At 43.3% G+C, this 21,459-nt stretch overlaps 1 protein-coding gene across 1 annotated transcript in view; it reads right to left on the bottom strand.

Moving 5' to 3' along the window:
- The window catches only part of CHID1 (chitinase domain containing 1), a 254,131-nt gene that overhangs the window by 203,242 nt on the left and 29,430 nt on the right, over positions 1–21,459 (bottom strand). Inside the window, exon 8 of the mRNA XM_039533487.1 lies at positions 15,057–15,149. Coding sequence (XP_039389421.1) covers positions 15,057–15,149 — 93 coding nt within the window. The remainder of the gene's footprint in view (positions 1–15,056; positions 15,150–21,459) is intronic.

Below are 21,459 nucleotides of genomic sequence, written 5' to 3'. Positions count from 1 at the left end.
TGCCGCCCCAAGCAGCAACAACAACAAAAAAAGCCAGGCTCGCGATCAGCTCTACCACCGCCGCTTCAGTTTTCGGTGGCAATTCGGCGGCAGGTCCTTCACTCCAAGAGGGACCGAGGGACCCACTGCCAAATTGCCACCGAAAAGCCGGACATACCGCCCCAAGCACCTGCTTGCTGGGCTGGTGCCTGGAGCTGGCCCTGATCCCAAGGGAGAGTCATGGCACAACTAATTTGCTTTTTAGATCACAACATACAATCTTGGTGCTGGCTAGTTTAGTTAGAAGTAGTACAATTAATACATGCGGTAGCAGCATACCTGGAAGACAGACAAATTCTGACTCTCTTAATCTGGGCCTGCCACCAAATAGCACTTGTCATTGGAGGGTTATTCCTTCCAATGGGTGGAGATTTAACAGGCAGGCATGGGCTCACCTTACACCTACTATTGGCAAGAGTTGTTTATGCCTTTTTAATACATGCATGTAGTTATCATAAGAGCAATAAGCAAAATAAAAGAATGTTTCACCTTCTGCTAAAAGGCTAATAAGTAGCTCTGCCGCCTCTGTGTCAACACCTGAGCCCCAGTGCTAGAAATCTTGGCCATAGGGGAGCAGAACAGCACAGCACAAGATGTGCAGGACAGATTCCCAAGTGCTTTTCATTTTTGTTGGGAATCATTCCTAGGGCATTATTATAGCCTCTTATGTGCAAGTTCAAGCTTCATACTTCATATGTCTGGCCAAATTTCCCCTTCCAAATTTCCATCTATATATTTTGTTCCTAATAGCAGCTTTTATTTCCTCATTTCACTTTAGATCTCATTCATGACCTCTGAATACACAAGCTCTCAACTCAGCATAATGATGCAACACAGTTACCAAGTCTGTTAGTCTGGCAAGGCTACTAGGGTATGTGAGCAAGGCTAAAAGCAGAGGTTTCAAAGGATGGTTTAAAGTAGGCTTCAGCTACTATCCTACCCTTGTCTAGTTTGAGTTCTTCACATAAAGTTTAATGCAGGAGGTTAAAAAGGGGATCACATTTGGTGCCTTTCCATATCATACACTGGATCTCATATAGTAATATATTTTTATTGTATCAATGCTTAGCATTTTCTAGGTTGGATTTTTTCCTAAACCATCCAGTATTTTTAGCTCTTAAAAGTGTTTCTTTTAAGATAGCATTTGCTGCTAGACTGCTTTGATCTTAATGCATACAAAAAGGAGTATAATAGCAAAACCTTAAATAAACTGCTTACATTTAAGTATGGTCTCTCTTTAAAATTTAATCAGGATAGAACACAAAAGGAAGAATGTTTCAGCCCCTGGGGGCCCAAATTCAAGAGAGGCGTATTTGAGAAACAGCTCTGTCTGCTTATCAGTCTTTTAGCAGCTACTGAACTATAAACTGTTATTTGATTTTTATGGTATTTATTTCTATGACTTTCACTATATTTTTGATTAACAGTCTACAGTGATGCCAACAAAGTATATAAGATCCACTAAAGCACATTTATAGAAGGTTAGAACCCAAACTGATTTTCAAGACACAATGAATTTGAAAACATGAGATATTTAATATGTCAATGAAAAGCAGTTTTTAGTAGAAGCCCAGTTATCCTGTAAATCTAAATTTGCAAGAATTTCCAGTATATGGAATTAAAATAAGGCAGGAACAGAGTTTAAAGATTCTGCCTATGGAAGTCATTCCATCCAACACCTTCTTTAAGATTTAAAGTACATTTGGACTCTGTGCACACTTTACGGCATTTCTATTATTTGTGCTATAAAACCTTATGGATGCATTTTAGGCTGCTCACTCCATTTCATCAAGAAGTCAAAAAGTCCGGTGTAAAATTTATTTTTTTAGTTAATACAGCAGCAAGACATGTAATAATGTGAAGACAAATTAGTTATTTAAGTAACAGCGCTGATCTAACAGCATCTGAGTTTAATGGCTGTTTCTATAAGCAAGCACAGTTTCTGAATAAATCTCTGGGGAGCAAAGTGGAGAAAAATGAGACCAGATACAAAATGCAGATTATACAGAGTGATCTGCAATCCTTTTAGATTATTTTAAATACCTCTGAAAAAAATGTTGTGTATTTCAGAAAATATAGTATTTCACTACCTTTATTTCTGTTAACCAAAACATATATGTTAGACATAATATTACTGTAAGTATTGGGAGTTCACGTTAACTGAATGTATTATACTCTCCCCACAATTGTTCTACCTGGTACAAACCCAGGAGATGACTTCATGCCCACTGATACCTGGAATGCCTGTTTTCAGAACAAAGAGATAAGGGGTATGCCATGGTACCAGAAAAACAAGGTAGAAAGCAGATAGGTTAAATTTTGTTTCAGACGATGCATGCACACAATACCTTTTATTTGTAAACAGGATGGATATAAAAAGCATAGCTTTGGGAGTGTAACTTTGGGAGCACACCTTCTTTGTAAGGTGAATTTAACAACACTGCACACAATGGCTTCCTGGAAACTGCTATTATACTGAGCCTATCTTCTTGTACTGTACTATAATTAACTTTGAGTAATAAACCTGACTGATGTTATTCGGTCTCGAATATATTTCTGAATGAAACAAAGTGTGGTCAAGCAGTTGACTATGCAATTTATCAGCATTACTAAGTCCACATATTTTGTGGATAAAAAAGTTGCATAAGGTTACTTCAGGTAGAACACTGGATTCTATTCCCAGCTGTAAAATGTCAGACCCAAGTCCCATCCACTTAGCCACACTGATTTTGGATTAGCAAACATATTGGCTATCCTGTCAGTATCCACTGCTTCAGCCACAAGATGCCTCTCTTCTCTCAGGGCCAAGAATAGACTCCAGGAAGCCCTATCTCAAAAATTCTAGCTATCTTTGCCGTCTAACAAAGTCCTCAAAGTCACTTCTGGCAAAGCCAGAAATAGAACCCAGGTGCCTTATACAGTAAAACAAACTCTTACCCACTTTACATATTTGCCATGTTACCTCAATGAATATGCAACTTGGTTATGCTGTATGTATAGCAGAGATACTCATATTCTCCTCTGCAAAGTACCAAGACATAATTTGCCTGGCAAGTAGTTGCACATGGTGAGATCTACAGAGAAGGGGAATCCCATTAGTTATTTCTTTGCTAAAAAAATTCTCTGCATTCTGGTATTTCTGATGCATCTTCATGCTCCTTTGTTTTGCTCCCATGGATAATTTTTAAAAAGGAGAAAATATTTCCTTTTTTGTATAAACTGCATTTTTAAAACAGTTTAAGTATTTATGACAGTGGATGACAAACCTGCTCTAGCACTTTAGTGCAGTGTGCTGTTATTCTAGATGTTCTATAGCATGTCTTAGGGCACTGGAAGATACCAACTAGTAGTTATTTTTCAGTTGCTCGTGAAGTGAGACTCTTTTGTATTCAGTACTTAAGAGCATGTTTATGGTTAGAGAAGAACTGAACAAGTTAAATGGTTGGCTCTCATGTTCAAAGAACAAAGCTATCTTGGTCTCAAAAGGTCTTTCTACAACTAATGAATATTGTATCCTGCAAATCCAACTTTCAGGCTAAGCCCTGGTGTAACTATGAGGTTAGGTCGAATTTAGCCGCGTTAGGTTGATTTTATAAGCAATGCGTCTACACATCCAACCCGGTTCTGTCGACCTAAAGGGCTCTTAAAATTCACTGCTGTACTCCTCCCCGGTGAGGGGAGTCGCACTAAAATCGACCTTGCTGGGTCAAATTTGGGGTAGTACAGACGCAATTTGATGGTATTGGCCTCCGGCAGCTATCCCAGAGTGCTCCAATGTGACCACTCTGGACAGCACTTTCAACTCCAATGCACTAGCCAGTTACACAGGAAGAGCCCCAGGAAATTTTGAATTTCATTTCTTGTTTGGTCAGTGTGGCAAGCTCAGCAGCACAGGTGATCATGCAGTCCCAGAATTACAAACGAGCTCCAGCATGGACTGAATGGGAGACACTGGATCTGATTGCTCTACGGAGAAAAGAATCTGTGCAGGCCGAACTCCGATCAAAAAGAAATGATGAGATATATGCCAAAAATCGCACAGGGCATGGTGGAGAGAGGCTACAACAGGGACACACAGCAGTGCCATGTGAAAGTTAAGGCGCTCAGGCAAGCCTACCAAAAGACAAAGGAGGCAAATGGTCACTCCGGGTCAGATCCCCATACATGCCACTTCTATGATCAGCTGCATGGCATTCTAGGGGGAGACCCTACCACTATGCCACCACTGTCTGTGGACACCTGCAAGGGGGGAGTCTCATGCAACAAGGAGGAGGATTTTGTGGATGAGGAGGAGGAGGAGAAGCACAGCAGGCAAGCAGAGGATCTGTTCTCCCTGGCAGCCAGGACCTTTTCATCACCCTGGAACCAATATACTCCCAAGGGGGGTTCACGGACCCTGAAACCGGAGAAGGCACCTCCGGTGAGTGCACATTTGTAACTACACTACAGGGTTTAAAAGCAATTGTGTTTAATGTTTGATTTGCCCTGAAGACTTGGGATGCATTCACGGCCAGTACAGCTACTGGAAAAGTCTGTTAATGTGTCTGGGGATGGAGCAGGAATCCTCCAGGAACATCTCCATGAAGCTCTCCTGGAGGTACTCTGAAAGCCTTTGCAGAAGGTTTCTGGGGAGGGCTGCCTTATTTCATCCTCCATGGTAGGACACTTTACATAGTCTGGAATCACTGCAGCACAAAGCATGGCAGCGAATGGTCCTGGGTTTTGGTCACATTCAAGCAACATTCGGTCTTTATCTTTCTGTGTTAGCCTGAGGAGAGTGATATCATTCATGGCCACCTGGTAGAAATGGGGGAATTTTGTAAGGGAATAGTAAAAGGACTCCGTTCATGCTGGGATGTTTGCGCTTGGCTGAAAGGGATCATCCCTGAGAATAGCCACACAGTGGGGGGAAGGGGGAAGGGATCATCCCTGAGAATAGCCACATGGTAGGCATCTGGTGGAGCTGCATGTAAGGCAACAACAGCACAGACGGCCACTGCATCCACCGTATAACCGCCTGCCCACCTCTCCAAGTTTCATATTCTCCTCATCCTGATGCCCAAGAACGTGGGTGGGGAGGAGGCTCCGGGCACCCAGCCACTCCACTCCAGAGGATGGCCCAAGCAACAGAAGGCTGTCATTCAGTTTTGATTTGTAGTGTGGCTACAATAAGCAATGTGGCCTTGTCCTTCCCTCCCCTCACACCCCACCTGGGCTACTTTGTCAGTTATCTCACTTTATTTTTAATTAATAAAGAAAGAATGGATGGTTTCAAAACAATAGTGACTTCATTTCCATTGCCAGTTGTGATCAAAGGGGGGAGGGTGGTTGGCTTACAGGGAATTAAAATAAAAAATAGGGGTGGGTTTGCATCAAGGAGAAACGCACACAAAACTGTCACACCATAGCCTGGGCAGTCATGAAACTGGTTTTCAAACCCTCTCTGATGCTCAGTGCGCACCTAGCTGTGCTCTTCTAATCACCCTGGTATCTGGCTGCTCAAAATTGGCCACCAGGCAATTTGCCTCAACCTCCCAATCCATAAATGTCTTCCCCTTACTCTCACAGATATTATGGAGCACACAACAAGCAGCAGTAACAATGGGAATATTGGTTGCGCTGAGGTTTAACCTAGTCAGCAAACAGCGCCAGCGAGCTTTTAAATGTCCAAAGGCACATTCTACCACCATTCTGCACTTGCTCAGCCTATAGTTGAACTACTCCTGACTACTGTCCAGGCTGCCTGTATATGGCTTCATGAGCCATGGGAGCAAGGGGTAGGCTGGATCTCCAAGGATAACTATTGGCATTTCAACATCCCCAACAGTAATTTTCTGGTCTGGGAAGTAAGTCTCTTCTTGCAACTGTTCAAACAGCCCGGAGTTCCTAAAGATGCGAGCGTCATGCCATCCCACGTTGATGTCAGTGAAACATCCCTTGTGATCCACCAGTGCCTTCAGCACCATTGAGAAGCACCCCCTGCGGTTTACATACTGGTTGGCAAGGTGGTCTGGTGCCAAGATAGATGGAACACATATCCCTATCGCCCCACCACAGTTAGGGAACCCCACTGCAGCAAAGCCATCCACTATGACCTGCCATCCACTATGACATTTTCCAGAGTCATTATCCTTGCTAGCAGAAAGTTAGTGATTGCCTTGGCTACTTGGATCACAGCAGTCCCCACAGTAGATTTGCCCACTCCAAATTGACTCCCAACTGACCAGTAGCAGTCAGGTGTTGCAAGCTTCCACAGGGCTATCACCACTCGCTTCTCAACTGTCAGGGCAGCTCTCATCTTGGTATTCCTTCACTTCAGGGCGGGGGAAAGCAACTCACAAAGTTCCAGGAAAGTGGCCTTACGCAAGAGAAAGTTTCGCAGCCACTGGGAATCATCCCATACCTGCAACACTATGCAGGCCCAGAATCAGCGTTCCACTGTATCAACCTGCCCCACTGTCACCATGGTGTCCCAATTGCCACATCCCGTGCTTTCAGGAACATCTGTGTCCATGTCCTCCTCACAATTGTCCTCGTGCTGGCAGATCCTAGCCAGGTTCTGCACATACTGCAGGATAATGCGCGAGGTGTTTACTATGCTCACAACAGCAGTGGTGAGCTGAGCGGGCTCCATGCTTGCCATGCTATGGCGTCTGCATGGGTAACCCAGGAAAAAAGGCACGAAATGATTGTCTGCCGTTGCTTTCACAGAGGGAGGGAAGGAGGGGAGACTGATGACATATACCCAAAACCACCCATGACAATGTTTTTGCCCCATCAGGCATTGGGAGCTTAACCCAGAATTCCAATGGGCAGCGGAGACTGCGGGGACTGTGGGATAGCTACCCACAGTGCACCACTTCGTGAGTCAATGCTAACCATGGTATTGAGAACGCACTCCGCCGACTTAATGCACTTAGTGGGGACATACACAATCGACTGTATAAAATCGCTTTCTAAAGATCGACTTCTATAAAATTGACCTAATTTTGTAGTGTAGACATACCCTTTGAAAAATAAGACAACAGATTTATACCATGTGAGCTGCAGAAAATATACCAATTCCAAAACAGGCAGTTTTCTTCGACAGAAAAGAGGTCAGAGTTTGAGATACTTCAGTAAAATTAAAGCGTGTTCTTGATCTGCACAGAAACTGTTAGGTGTCTTTAAGTTATTTGACCATATTACAGTTCCAAATAAATAATGATCTCAATATTGCGATCCTTTAATATCTGACATTTAATACCAGCCAATCAAATTAAAAAAGGAACACTTCAAACCGATAGAAGGAAACACTTTATGCAATCCATAATTAGCTTAAGGAATAACTCACTGCCACAAGGTGTCAGACACCAAGAACATCACAGGATTCAAAAGGCGCTTAGAGTAATACGGTGGCTTGTACTGCCCACTAAGTGGCCCCTCGTGGCTAAGGTTGCATCTGTGGCTGTCCTGCCTCTATTTCCCTTCATCCAGCCCCCTTTAAGAACTCACACAGTCTCCAGTGATCCACCAAGCTCAATCCTTTAATTCCACCAGTTCTCCTTGGGCTGTCAACAGAGTCAAATACCGAACTCAAAAGTCCAAAACAGTTTTTTAGTTCATCTTCCCTTCTTTAACTATGCAAGATCCCAACTTGCTCTTCAGAACTGCTCCTTCCACCAGCCCCAGCTCCACAGTCTCCTGGGCATCCTGCTAGGCCTCCAGCCTCTGGCTGTCTCAGCTACTCTCTCAATCACACACTCTCCACCGCCGCCCCTTCTCCCCCACACAGCTTCCTGCTGCCTTTTATATTAATAAACTGATTCCTCTCGGGGGGGCTCACCTTGTAATCAGATCTGTCTTAGCACCAGGCTTCTCCAGAGGCAAGCCAGCTTATTACAGACATTTTATATGTACAGCCACAGTATGTATTTTAGCTGATTAAAGAGATAGGAACCTTCATTCTTCTAGGCATAACCCAATACTAATTGGAGAAGGATTTAAGTAACTTCCTATGGATAGGTGTGATGGGATATACCTGTCCTGCACTGGACAGGAAGGAGTTAACCCCATACTGTGGGCTGAGGAAGCCATGCCCCATTGCCCCTGCTGGGTAGGCTCCTACTGGGACCACAGTATAAAAGGAAGCAATACAGCTCAGTCTGGGCTGACCGCTGAGGAGAGAGGATGTGCACTGCAAGCTCCTGCACCCAGGAGCTGTCAGTGCCCCAGACCACAGAGGCCAGGCACACCGAGACCCAAGAGGATAGCTGACTGCCCATGGAAGCCCCCGAGGGGAAGCAGTCTCCAGGAATTTTGCTGGTCAGCTACCCCAGAGAAGCAGAGGACCTGCGGACTATGGAGCAGGTAGGCAGGGTAGAAAGTGGCCCAAGGGAACCAAACATTGGTTTGGTAGTGGAATCGTGAAGCAGGTCAGCATGTTTTGGACAGATCTCTACTGACCCAGTAGTAAATACACTTGCAGCTGACAGGGCCCTGGGCTGGCACCTGGTGGAGTTGGGAGGGCCTGGATCATCCTGCCCAAGCTGCCAATCCACTCCTGGGTGGTGGCCCACCCTCTTTGCCTGGCTGCCAGACCACACTGCCCTGCACGGGAGGGCAGCCCCTGGTGAATCCGGCCACCAGGCCACACTGCCCTGCACAGGACAGCAGTTTGCCTGCCCAAGAAGAATGTCAGACACTGGGTCTGCAATGGGAGTATGCCACAGAGATCCAGAGCAAGGAACAATGATCAGTAACTACTTATACCCAGGGGCTTAAAACACACGGGATTCAGTGGTTGGATTCAATCACAACATACTGGCATGTCCATCCAGAGTGTGATGGACCCAGTTCAGCTAACTACTAAACAGGAATAGGAATCTTGTTGCTTTAATGATGTTTAATGTTGCTTTGTTTACTACATAAAGGAGTGAATGCATTTTACTATCATCCATAGTTGGCAGCAATTACTTAAGAACTTTAAAAGCCTGCATTAGCCTAATGAAAAGCATTTTTGTAGAGAAATGATTGATAATCCATTGCAGAAAAATGCTACAAAAATGTTAGAGCAAATGAAAACGCTTTATCTGTAACAGACAACAATTAGCCACAGCAGAAAACTGCCTTAAAAAATGAACTACCGAATGGGATGAACTTCAGCTCTCAGGAACAGCAGTGAACTTCTTCTCTGTATGAAAGATCAGAAGGAAGCTGCAGACAAAAGTGAAGACCTTTTCTGTTGTTGGCTTTCATTTAACCAGAACTGCTGGAGCTCAAAACATTTTTCACATTATGTTTTAACACCCCTCTGAGGTAAGGAAATACTATTCCCATTTTACTGGTGCAAACAGGCAGGCTGACAAAAGGTAGGACTTGCCTAATATAATAAAAGAAGTATATGGCAGAATCAGAAATAGACTCATCAGGACCTATCTTCTTAGCATATATTCTTGAAGAGGTTTTTCATTTCATTTCCTGTGGTGTGACACATCAGCACTAACAGTTATCCAGAAGAGCCACAGCAATTTGTCTCACTAGAAATTACATTAAGACCACTTCATTTCATGCAGCCGCTGCGAGAAGCGATGTTCAGTTATTGGGGCCTGATCTATACTATAAAGTTTTATCCGAAAAACCTTCCTTGTGTCAGCTCTGTATTGTATGTTTCCATACTTAAAGTTGAGCCCTGCCAACAAAACCCTCAACCACTTATGACACTCAAGTTAAACCAGCTCGGTGAGTGATATAAGCCCTCTGTCAGTATAGTTCTACAAGCACAATGCCTTTATGGAAGCAGAAGTACCTGTACTGATGTAAGAGGTCCTCTAGCAATAAGTAATGACTGCTCTGGTTGAGCTTTCCAACTCCACTGCCCAGGGGTCACAGTTAAAGCCCTGCAAATCTGCAGATATCTGCTTTATATCTGTGGATGCGGCTATCCACAGTCCATGTTTGCAGATCAGGTGCAGATACACATTTTTTAATCCATGCAGGGCTCTAGTCACCATGACTGGAAGTCTTCCTCCTGTTTAAAATCCCCAGCCCTGGAAATGCCTCTTTTCTGCCATTTCTACAAGCATGGCTCCAGCTCACCCTCCTGCTACTGCGTGACCCAGGAATGAAGTCCTAGATTTCCTCAGGAAGTCAGGAGAGGAAGGTGTGCAGCAACAGCTGCAGAATTCCCTCCAGAATAAAGATGGGCATGCTGACACCGCAAAAATCCATGGAGATAATGGGGTACAGCAGGGATGAGGACCAATGATAGGAAAAGGAGGAGTTGCAGCAGACTTATCCAAAGTCAAAAGAGCAGAGCCTCAAGTTCAGTACTGCCCCCAAGACCTGCCCCCATGATGACCAGCTTGATGTCATACTGAGTGGGGATCCCACCAACACCCTGAGATTTGGACACCCAAAAACTGCAGGGGAAGACCCTCTGTAATTGGCAACCCAGGAGATCACTGAGAATGGGGATACAGATGGTGCTGGGATGGCCAAGAGCTCTTCAAATCCCAGTTGGACCCACAGAACCAATCAGTGACAAAGTGGATTCTGGTAGGTGTAATTTAATAGGACTCCCCACAAATGCAGACCATTTTGTTTATCTTTTCTAGGCCCCCCGAAACACTTTGCCACACCTCCCCCATCAAACCGTGACCAATTCTGCATGGGATCAAAGGAAGTCTGTCTTCAGCTAGCTGCCTTATTTTAAAAGCATGAAATGGCTGTATTACACAATAGTCAAAAAGATTGTAACAACAGCCAAAAAGCATTCCCAGATACATTCTTTTACAGAAAATGCTTGCTTGCAACCACAGAAAGCCACATTTAATGGACACAAAAACAGAGCACTTCCACTGATTTCAAAGTGAAAGCTTACATACGATTTACAGATCTTTCAGTGAAACCAGTTACTAAGCACTTCAAAGTGTGTACATTTACAGACTGGGGTTACATTTCAAAAAAAAAAAAAAAAAAAGAGGGTCAAAATGTGTGATCAACTCAGGTTTTGGCTTGGACAGGCTAACTTCACTAGCCAGCAGTCACAGGGCACTTGTGCTGCTGGTGGTGAAGAAGCTGGTTTACTTTAGCATATGAAACTTTTCAGTCCACTGGCTCATCACTGAATTTTTCCAGCAAGGAGCATTTAACTTTTGCCAGGACATTTTTAGGCAGAGCTGCCTTTGTTTCTTCCACCACAATAGGAGATCTTCCCACACCACTTTGTAAGGACCTCTTCAGGGATCATTGCTGAGAAGAGCTCAGAAGCATGACCCCAGGTGACAGCCAGAACTCTAAAGCAGCTCCCTTCTCTGCCCTCATGATTAATACATCCTCATGGCTCATGACTGCCTGTAGTAAGTTTCGCAGTCTTTACTACACCTGAAAGTGTACTGTTAAAAATTAATAAAGGAGTAGTGATTGTGAACCTCTTTAAAAGAAATCAAAAGCCCAAGGGAAGAAATACAGAGCTGAAGTATTCATCTTCGGTCCTACCTCCCCACCCCACACCTAACACTGGCTCTCTGTGTTTATCAGTGACCTCAGCTGCAGTATCCTTAACTATGTCCCTTTTACACCAGCTGACAGCCTAAGCAGGATAAGAAGGAAAAGGAAACTGACAGGGAAGACATTCTCCAAATTGGTGCAAAGTGCTGAATCTGGAGCAAGTGAGACTGGTGAATGGAGGAAACATATGCTGGAGGGGATAAAGACAGACCAAGAGGTGCACCAAGACACGCTGCAGCTGTTGAAACAGACTCAGCTGCTAGAGCACATTATGGATCAAAGCACCCAAAGAAGAACTCCACAGCAGCTACTACACAGCAAGGAGAACTATTCCTCCTAGCTTAGGCCAAACATCCCTCTCCTCAAAACTCCAGTCCCTCCAGCAGCATTATCCCTTTCATTTATCCCCACTGGACAATAATGAGAACTGCTTAGGCTACACCAACTGCAACCTGTCAGTCATGCAGCTGAGTGTGAATAGTACACCTTGCACTTACTTTCTTGTAAGCAGTACCTAATAAAATTCTGTTTTGTGAAAACCCAGATTTCCTGTGTCTTACATTATGGAGATGTGGATCCCCCAAAAGCAATAACCTCCCTCCCCCTCCAAAAAAAATAAATTGATAAACCAGCTAAATTACTGTCTGGGTACTGCAAGATGTGTCTTAAAGCTTCCCTTACCAGGACAGAACTTGCAGTGGCCTTAGTAATTAGCCTCATCTCGGGCTACTCAAAAGCAACAGACAGCCTGTCCACCTCATCCCTCCACACTAGCAGTAACCTTCTCCCCCTTGGCCATGAGATATTATGCAATACACAGCATGCAGCAACAACCGGAATATTTTCCTTGCCTCCATCTAACCTTGTCATGAGACATCTCTACTTCCCCTTCAATCTTGCAAAGGCATGCTCCACAGTCATCCTGGACTTGCTCAGACAATAGTCAAATCTTTCCTTGCTTCTGTCCTACTGTTTGGGGTATGACATCATGAGCCAGAGAAGCAATAGGCTGCGGCCCTTGAGAATCTCCATCAGTATTGCAACCTCATTAACGTCAACAGGCCAGTCCAGGAAAATTGTCCCTGCTTTCAGCTTATCACAAATTCCTGCATTTCTAAAGGTGCAAGCATAACGGACTTTTCTTCACCACCAATGTTAGTAAATGGTCAATGGAGATCCACCAATGTTTATGTAACTATGGAGAAGTAGTACTCCTTTTGGTTTATATACTCAGAGGCAAGGTGGAAGTGAGGACACAGAGTGAGGACATGGATCCTATCTATCACCCCACCACAGTTAAGATTTCATTAAATCCATCTATTATTTTTTGCACATTACCCGAGTGACAATCTTTGTTTAATTGCCTTGCACACGCAGATGATGACTGCCCTGAATACCAAACTGATTGCCCTCAGACTAATTGCAATCTAGGTTTGCAAGCTTCCAGACAGCGCTCAGCAGCACTTACCACCCATTTCGTCACTGTCAGAGCAAATCTTACCCTAGTGTCTGTGCGCTGCTGACCTTGTCTCACAAGTTCAGGTTCTGTGGCCTGTCTCATCTAAAAATCCCAGAATCGCTGCTGGTTGACCCACTCAATCTGATCCCACCACTCAGTGTTTTTTGTATGGGTCTCAAACCACTGCTCCACCATCTGCAGCTGGTCAGTGAACACCAGCAGCAGCCAGTCAGCTTCTCCGGTGATTTGTGTGGCATCCATGTTTTTGGCAGTGAGATGGAAAAACAGCACACAAAACAGTAGATTATAGGAGGGAACAGAGGGATTTGTAGGAATTTGTCCCCACATTCCTGTAATTCCCTAGAGAAGTGATGGTATCAACGGCAGCAGCCCCAAAATACTCAGCAAAACACATCCACAAGACAGTGCACCAGACTGGGGGGGAGGAGGGGGAAAGGGGAGAGAGAAACAGGGGTCTATCCACAGTGACAAACATCTTTTGCCAATACCACCTGATGCTCAGAGGCCACACTGCACTGGCAGAGGGCAGCCAAATGTGAATGCACTCTACCAAAATACCTATGTTGGCAGCAGTATGCAAATGGAAATTTGGAGTGTACATAAGAGGTTAGGTCTCAATTTGAACTGGTGACTGTGTGGTATAAAGGCTCAATCTCATTACCAATGCCAAGAACCACCTAGTACCCAACTTTCATCAGTTTTAGGTATTTACATTCAGATAAATAATTAATGACTACATATATCTAAAATCCAGAATGCCTAACTGTCAAAGTCAATGATATGAGATACATAAATATTGCTGTTATATTGGCTGCCCATAGGGACAGATAGAATCAGTACATACAGACTTGGAACGATTAGTGGCATTTCATATGCGCTGTCAGTGCCAAATCCTGAGCATAAAGTGGTTTGACTCTGTGCAAAATGTCAGTCTCGCAGAGATCTGACCTTCCTTCTATCATTCGTTATAGTGCTTTTTGGCCAAGTCGCCAGCTGGACAAAACCACCCCAGCACACAATCCTCTCAAACTCTTCACGGCCATGCAAAGGGTATGCATACCCTGACCCTACCCGGCACCGCCCCAGAGATTCACAAGGATTGAGCCAGATCTGGGAACTTCACTCCACGATGCCTGGTGTGATACCATCAACTGTGGTCAGTCTGCCTGGCGCAACGGTCGCCAGCTTACTGTGTGTGTGTGTGATGTACTTAAAGGTTACAGCTTTTGTGGACATTTGTTTAAGAGGGTTTGAGGTTCATGAAAACAAGAAAGGGGGACCAATTTCCTTCCTGCTGAAATTTACATTCTGGTTTACGCCGTGGTGACTGGCTTCCACTTTTGAATGAGTAACATTTTAGGAAGTAAAGAACCCTCCTATAATATTTATTGAAAGATAGAAACAGACAAAATGTTTTACTACAGCTGAATCAGAAGTTCCTGTAAAACCACTGAACTCGAATTGTGTGTTCTTTTCAAGTCAGCTTTCTATCTCACCGCTATTAGTGCCACTAAAGCCAACTCCTTACTTTGCCTGACTGTATATATAGTAAGACCATGCTTCATCTATTGCTGGGTACTAGATGCATTTCACATACATGTGAAAGTCAAACCAAAATAAAGCTCAGTTACCATAGATGTCACACCTTCCCCTAACCCCATCTCTTAAACACCATTTACGACATTTTGAAAGTGTGCCAGAAGTCTTAAAGACACACACACACAATCCCACTTTTGGTGATGAGTCACAAAGTTTCACAAATGTGCCTGATTTGTTTTTCCAGGCAATTCTGCCCTGATATTTTGGACTAATGCACAGTAGGAGGCCTTAATCCAAGCCATTTTGGAAAAAAAATATGAATGAGGTTAGTGTCTACAAATATACAGAGAGTGACGAGCAAAACCACATGATCACAGGCACCGTACTAAAGTACGTTCCTGCTCCTGCAAGCCACACTTAGTTTTGAGAAAGCTGTTCACTGTATTGTTGACAAGAGAATGAAGTAGAATTTCTCATCTGGAATCTCCCCCATCAATGCAGTACTCACCCTGGTGTGACAGCAGGTGGGATGACCAGTATTAGCTTAAGCTGTGCTTCATGGAGAGCTTCTGAGAGGTGAGTGAGCAAATGAATCAGCTCCCTGTAATACAAACACATTGTTAGGCTACAGGCAATAGATGTGGCATGATATTTGCATGAGTAATTTAAAAAGTAAAACTAGAGGTAAAGACATGTAACAGGCAGTACACCCTATCAGGAAGTCTTGTATCAGGTGAAACATTCTAGGCAGATTTGTCAAGGCATGCCCTCTTCCAGCATCACTAAGTATACAACACTGCTGGAGGTACTCCTATACTTATAATAGGTTATCATAGTACAGCTAAAATTTTGCCATTTTTAGTTGTAATTTTAATTTTTCCATTTTCACATGTAAATTCTCAGCTAAAACGTACATTATGAAATTTCCCCCCGGGACAGCTCCTGAAATACAAAGACATTGGTGTGCGTATATGTACCAACTATATTCTCATCAGAAGGGATTATCCCTTCAGTTCATGTTCGGTAAGAAGAGAGTTAAGCCAAGCAATAGAACTGAATTCTGTTCTGGAACAGATTCAGATTGTCATTGTACTGTTGAATTTAAGTTTAATGGAATATGTGAAGATGCTTTCAGCAAGCCATGCAATCTTCAAAGCATTCTGAGGCCCCAAGAAAACGTGGGTGTTTTTAGAAACCTTTCTACCTATACATTTTCTGTACTTTTTTTAAAAAAAAACTTCTTACCCTGTATGCACAAAAATCAGATTTTTGTTTCAAGAGTTGGCTGACCCTGCCCTACCTGAAATTATCACCCTCTATTTGTGGCACAATTTAAAGGTTTCCACAGGAGCCAGTTCTTATAAGTCATTAGGATGTCAGGTGGAAAATAAAGTCAAAAAAGCAAGTAAACTCTTAGGCCTGGTCTCCACTACACACTTTTGTTGACATAAAGCAGCTTAAATTGACCTAATTAAGTCAGTGTCTACACTACAGCCTTGCTCCTGCCAATGTAAATCCCCTAATACACCGACGTAATAACTCCACCTCCACGAGAGGCATAGGGCTCACATCAGTAGAGTTAGGGTGATGCTTGGAATGTTGGTAGTCCAGGTCCTCGTGGGAAGGAGGGCTGAGAAGCCCCAGGTGGCTCCACACCACAGCTTCCAGCGAGGAACAGAGAGCAGAGGGGGTGGCAGCCCACCAGGAGCCCGGGAGCCTGTGAGGCAGATGCCATCGAAGCTGAGACTCGGTTCTCACCTCCCCCACTAACCTAAGAGGGGCAGTGTGAAGCACTCCTGGTGAGGACCCGCACCACCGACCCAGGGAGGGTAGTGTAGACATGCACCACTGCAGTAATTACTGCAGTGGCTGTAAGTCAACCTAATATAGGTCGACTTAAGTTTCTAGTTTAGACATACCCTGAAAGATCCTTTTAGAAAGCTGCCATCAGTAATATAATGAAGAGAAATCATATATAGAAGCAGAACTGTTGTTTTGCAGATACATTTGTTTTATTCTTCAGTTCCCTCGTGAAACACTGAGTGCAAGGATCAACTGGCTATACAGGCAGTGTCAAAGAATCCTCAAATATTAAAGTTATGCTGTAATTTTCTCACTGTTAGGTGAAGTGGATGATTTATCAGTAAACTACATAGAGATAAGATGTAAAAATTAAGTTTAATGACTTTTAGCAGCTCAAGCAGAGTCCTTTATTACTTTCACTTCACAAATTAAATACCATCCCTCTGTGTGCAGTCCTTAAGTCATCTGATTCATCAGAACAAAGTCAACTTCCCTATTTAGCCATAGGCAAGGTGGAAGCAGACAGATGAGCTGAACAGGGAATTTAAAGTCTCTTTAGTTACACCGCAAACCTACAGTGAACAAGTCAGAGCAAAAAGAAAATTCCCAACTATAACCCTATCTAAGAACACATACTTCTATCAATTGTGGTGCAGATTTTGGTTTGAGAGCCAAATGGTTTTTGCCAGAATCAAACCTAAATTGAGCTGGTGCAAGAGGCACTTTGATGGTACCTGTTTACTCATTTTGCTTACATTGAACAAGAAAAAGATCCCTACAACTTGAAGGTACCCGAGTGGGAGACAGGTCATTTAGCAACGGTCACCCTAAACTGTTCATTCCACTTACTAGGTTACATTAGAACTGAAATCCCAGAAACAGACTAATTTTGTGTACAGTAATCCACTCCAGCTGTATGATGGGAGGGGAGAAGGAGTTCATCTCCCCTCCCTCCCTCCCTCCTCTCTCCCCCCCGGTACCTGATTATTCACCCAGAGATTTTTCTTAAGTCAGCCATCCTCTCTACAGTTAAGACTTTCACTTGGGGGTAGATTGGCTACTGTTGCAGAGTTATATAAAGGAAGAAAATCTGAGCACTTTTTTAGACAGCATGGCTGAAGATGCCTCTGGAGTTTGCCAATAACCCTGCAATCTCAGTTTTGGCAAAAGTGGCAAACAGAGATTCCTACTTTACTCCCAAGAGCCTAGCACACTGCTTCTGCAGCATCCTCACCTCTCTGGAGTTTACTTGAGACCTGGTTGCCTCGGGACGAAACATTGCACTGAAATACCACTGAATCATTCCACTTGTCACTATCTTACATATATTCTGTCTCCCATCCAGAACAAAACACTAGATTGCAAGTAATCACGAGTGTCAGTTTTCTTCATTTGCCATATTTACCGTCTCCATTCTCATTCAGGAAGAGTAAGAACTGCCTTTCCCATCCCTCAGTGTATGTATTCCACATTTAGAGCACCACTATCTAGCCAAACAAGTCATTGATTTAAATACAGCATAAGAGAATCCCTACCCTAAGCTGTAGCCACCCTTTCCATGAAAAGGAATATAAGAGTGACAGTACCACCACATGTTCACTCACAAGTCAGAAGCTCCTGCCTTTTATATTCCTACCAACCAAAACATCTCAATCCCCCGTACCTGCCTCATCTCCCCCAAATACCTGTTAAGACAACTGGACTTTGCAGCATAGCACGGAGGTTAAATCTGGCCAGTTTTGAACCAAATACACTGGTGGAGTAGGGTAGATGGGGGATGATGCAAGCGAATGCAAAAGCCAAAGGGTTCCCATGTAGGACACCTTGCTGGCAGCTCTCAGAGGGGCTGCAGCTCAAGAGCACCAGCAACTGGGTGCAGTGTGGTACGTGGAAGAGTTGATCCACCAGGTAAGGAAGTCCCAGATCATTTACTGCTTTATAGGGAAAAATCAGCGCCTTGTCCACCACCTAAATCCTGGAGTTATGTCCTTTTAGTCTCCACTTCCAAATGGATGTAGAGGTGTAACCCCCTGTAGAGTGTCTTGCAGTAAAATCCAGTCTTCAAATGGGAAAGGCACAAAGCACCATGCTTAGGTCTGGATCTGTGAGGGAACGTCACAGCCTCCTGACGCAATACAGGGAAAAAAGTGATCTAAATTGCTGCTGTTATTTGGTAGTCAGCATCTGGAACAATAACCAGAACCTTGAGTTATCAACTTAAATTACAAGTGCTGGCAAAATGCCCTCCATCAAGGTTCCCCACCCTCACCATATAATCCTCAACAAAAACTACATTAAGATGTAGTCACAGCTGCCAGTTTGTAGCAGTACTTTAAGAGCCAACATTTCAGGGATGTTGTAATGCTTTATTTAGGGACAATTGCAAGCCTTAGAAATTCAGAATTAAGGTTACACTAAAACAAATCCAAATATGTTAAGTTAAGAAACATACTTAAGGCACCCAAACAATCTTAACTCCGTCCTGGAGTAACAACTTGCAGTAACTAGGTGATTATGATTAAGGCATTTTTATTTGCCACTGCAGATTAGAAGAAACTGATTGTTAAAGTCATGTTAGAATTCATGAATCTATGAAAAACTAAGGCCAGAATGGAACAACTGTGATCATCTAGTCTGACTTCTGTAGAGCAGAGGCCATAGCTGATCCCCGAAATAATTCCTAGAGCATCTTCTAGAAAATCTTGATTAAAAATTATTATTAACGTCTTCATGTTCAAAGTTTCACCTGAACATTGATCCCCTCAATATCCTTGAAAGATTTACCTGTTAGTCACTTTCTAGAGATAATTTATGGCAAAGTGTTCCTTGCACGTATGCACATGCAGCCACCCACCCACGCTTTCCACAGTACAGATCACTGACAAAAGACAGGATTAGAATTCAGGGCTTCCTGAATTCTTACGTCCCAACCCTGTTTGGCCTGTCTATATAAAAAAGCTGAGTAATGCCACTGCAGATTTCCTCAGAATGTCAGATCATCTCAGGGACCCAAGTAACTTGGCTTGTTAGAGCTTCACTGCACATATCAAAATTCCATATTTGGCTTATGGCGAGTCAGGGAGGAAAGTAACAGCAGAAGAATTGCAGCTTCATGTGCAAAAAACAGGATTTACAAACTGGCCCGCTAACCTGTCAAGCCATCCCTCTAGCCCATGAGAGCTTTATGCTGAATAAGACAGGATTAATGATTAATGCTTAAAGACTTCATTTAGGCACACTCCCATTTGTCAACCAAGATAGATGATTTAAACTAAGTGTGCACTCTCCCATCTTCCCCAAACAGCAATAGCTGAATGTCCATGTACAGCATGCTATAAATTAAAACTTTACTGCATCCCAATAGTGCTCTTTAGTGTCTTAAAACAATATTTTCCCATATTACCACTGACAATTTTGAAAGAAAAACGACTCTCACATTTTAAAAGTTATAATGAGGTACAGTATGGTGGGAACAAAAATGGTCTTTATGCAAAGACTTCATTAAATATTTATAATACATTTCACCATTGTCAAATTTAACTTCAGAGATGCCTCTAAAGCATTGGCAGTTTTAAGAATCTATCTTGAACCAATTAAGATCTACCATTTCCCTACTCTTCCAGGGCTTCCATTATCCCTGGAATAATGAAGGTCAATTTTCTAAACATCCACAGTTTCAAATTCTACATTTGCCCCCTATAAAATTTAAGTATCTGTCCACACACTTTGGCATCTGAGATTTTTCTTTATTACTGCAGTTCATGATGACACTGACCTCAGAATACACAGTTGGTCTTAATGCACAGTACTTGCACTTCAGCATATTGAAGTCTGCCATGGGGCATGTTATCAGAAGCCCGTTGCATCCTCCTCTATATTTATGTGACCCTTTGAAATTCAGCAAGTTTCTAACTTTAGCCTTTCTACAAGGTTGGTAGTCAGTAGTTCCTGAAATTAATGACCTATCCGGGAAATTGGACAGAATAAAGCTGTCTACTTAAATAAGAAATTGTCCTTTCATGCCACTTCATTCTCTAGTTAATACCAGGAAACTAGAGTGAATTACAGGAAATCTTTGATTAATAATTACTCTTCCAAGGATTAACCTGAAGAATGGAACTGCCAGCACAGGTTTTTGTTGCTTTACTCCCACCAACAATTAATAAGATGCCTGAAGGTCATCTTCTGTAGGAAGCCAAGCTCCTGCAGCACATTGTGAGAAAAGCATCTTTTCCAGGCAACATTCACAAGCTGGTGGTGCCACCTATCAGCAAATGGTTGCCTGAATGACAGGAATAAACTACACATGTGGAATCTCCAAGTCTAGTATGACACTGAGTGGTATATTCAGGCCTCTACAACAAACTGATCCAGGACCTTTGGGGAAAAGAACAGAATAAAAATGCAGTGAATTTTTAGGTATCAGATTACTGAAAGAGAATCTGCCCAGCAAGCAACCATCTGCCTGAGGAGAGATAGGGGAAAGAGTGCACACTCTGCCCTTTTAACAGTCTTTACCTTGTTACATTTCTCGAGCCAAATGCTACAGGATGAGAAGCTTGTGGAATTTTATTCTTCAGGCCTGCCAAGGAACTTTTGCTATTGTTGAGTGATATAAAGAAAGTCACTTTGGAGTCAATTAGGAGTCACTCTTTAGGGAAAGCAGTTACCTTGCCAGAGAACTAGGTTTTCTTCCACATTCCCTACCTCATATGAAGCAAAAGTACCTAGTATTAGACTGAAGATCTGTCCATTGTACTGTGGAGTTCTGCAGAGAGGCTAAACGCAGAGTAAAAATATCCCGCTCATTAACAGAAACAGGAGTTTACTTGCTGTGTAGGAGTCTGAAAAGAAGAGAAGATTAGCAAGATTCCCCCCCCCCCATCTTTAATTGCTCCCAGTGGTTCTCAGCACAAGAGTGTGAATAGGCACCAAGTGGATGCTGCAAGAGGCTAGTCTGTATAAAGAGCACAGGATGACTGAAGGAAAAGAAAATCCTTAGTTCACAAATCAGTAGCAGGTGGGCATGCTGTGGAAAGAATGTTGTTAACATTAGATCATATGGTCATTTGTGGAAACATTGGGTCTTGCAGGAAAACTTGTACCCT

This window comes from Mauremys reevesii, linkage group 4 (genome assembly GCF_016161935.1).
Source record: "Mauremys reevesii isolate NIE-2019 linkage group 4, ASM1616193v1, whole genome shotgun sequence".
Lineage (NCBI taxonomy): Eukaryota > Metazoa > Chordata > Testudines > Geoemydidae > Mauremys > Mauremys reevesii.
This window is presented reverse-complemented; position numbering and strand designations above follow the sequence as displayed.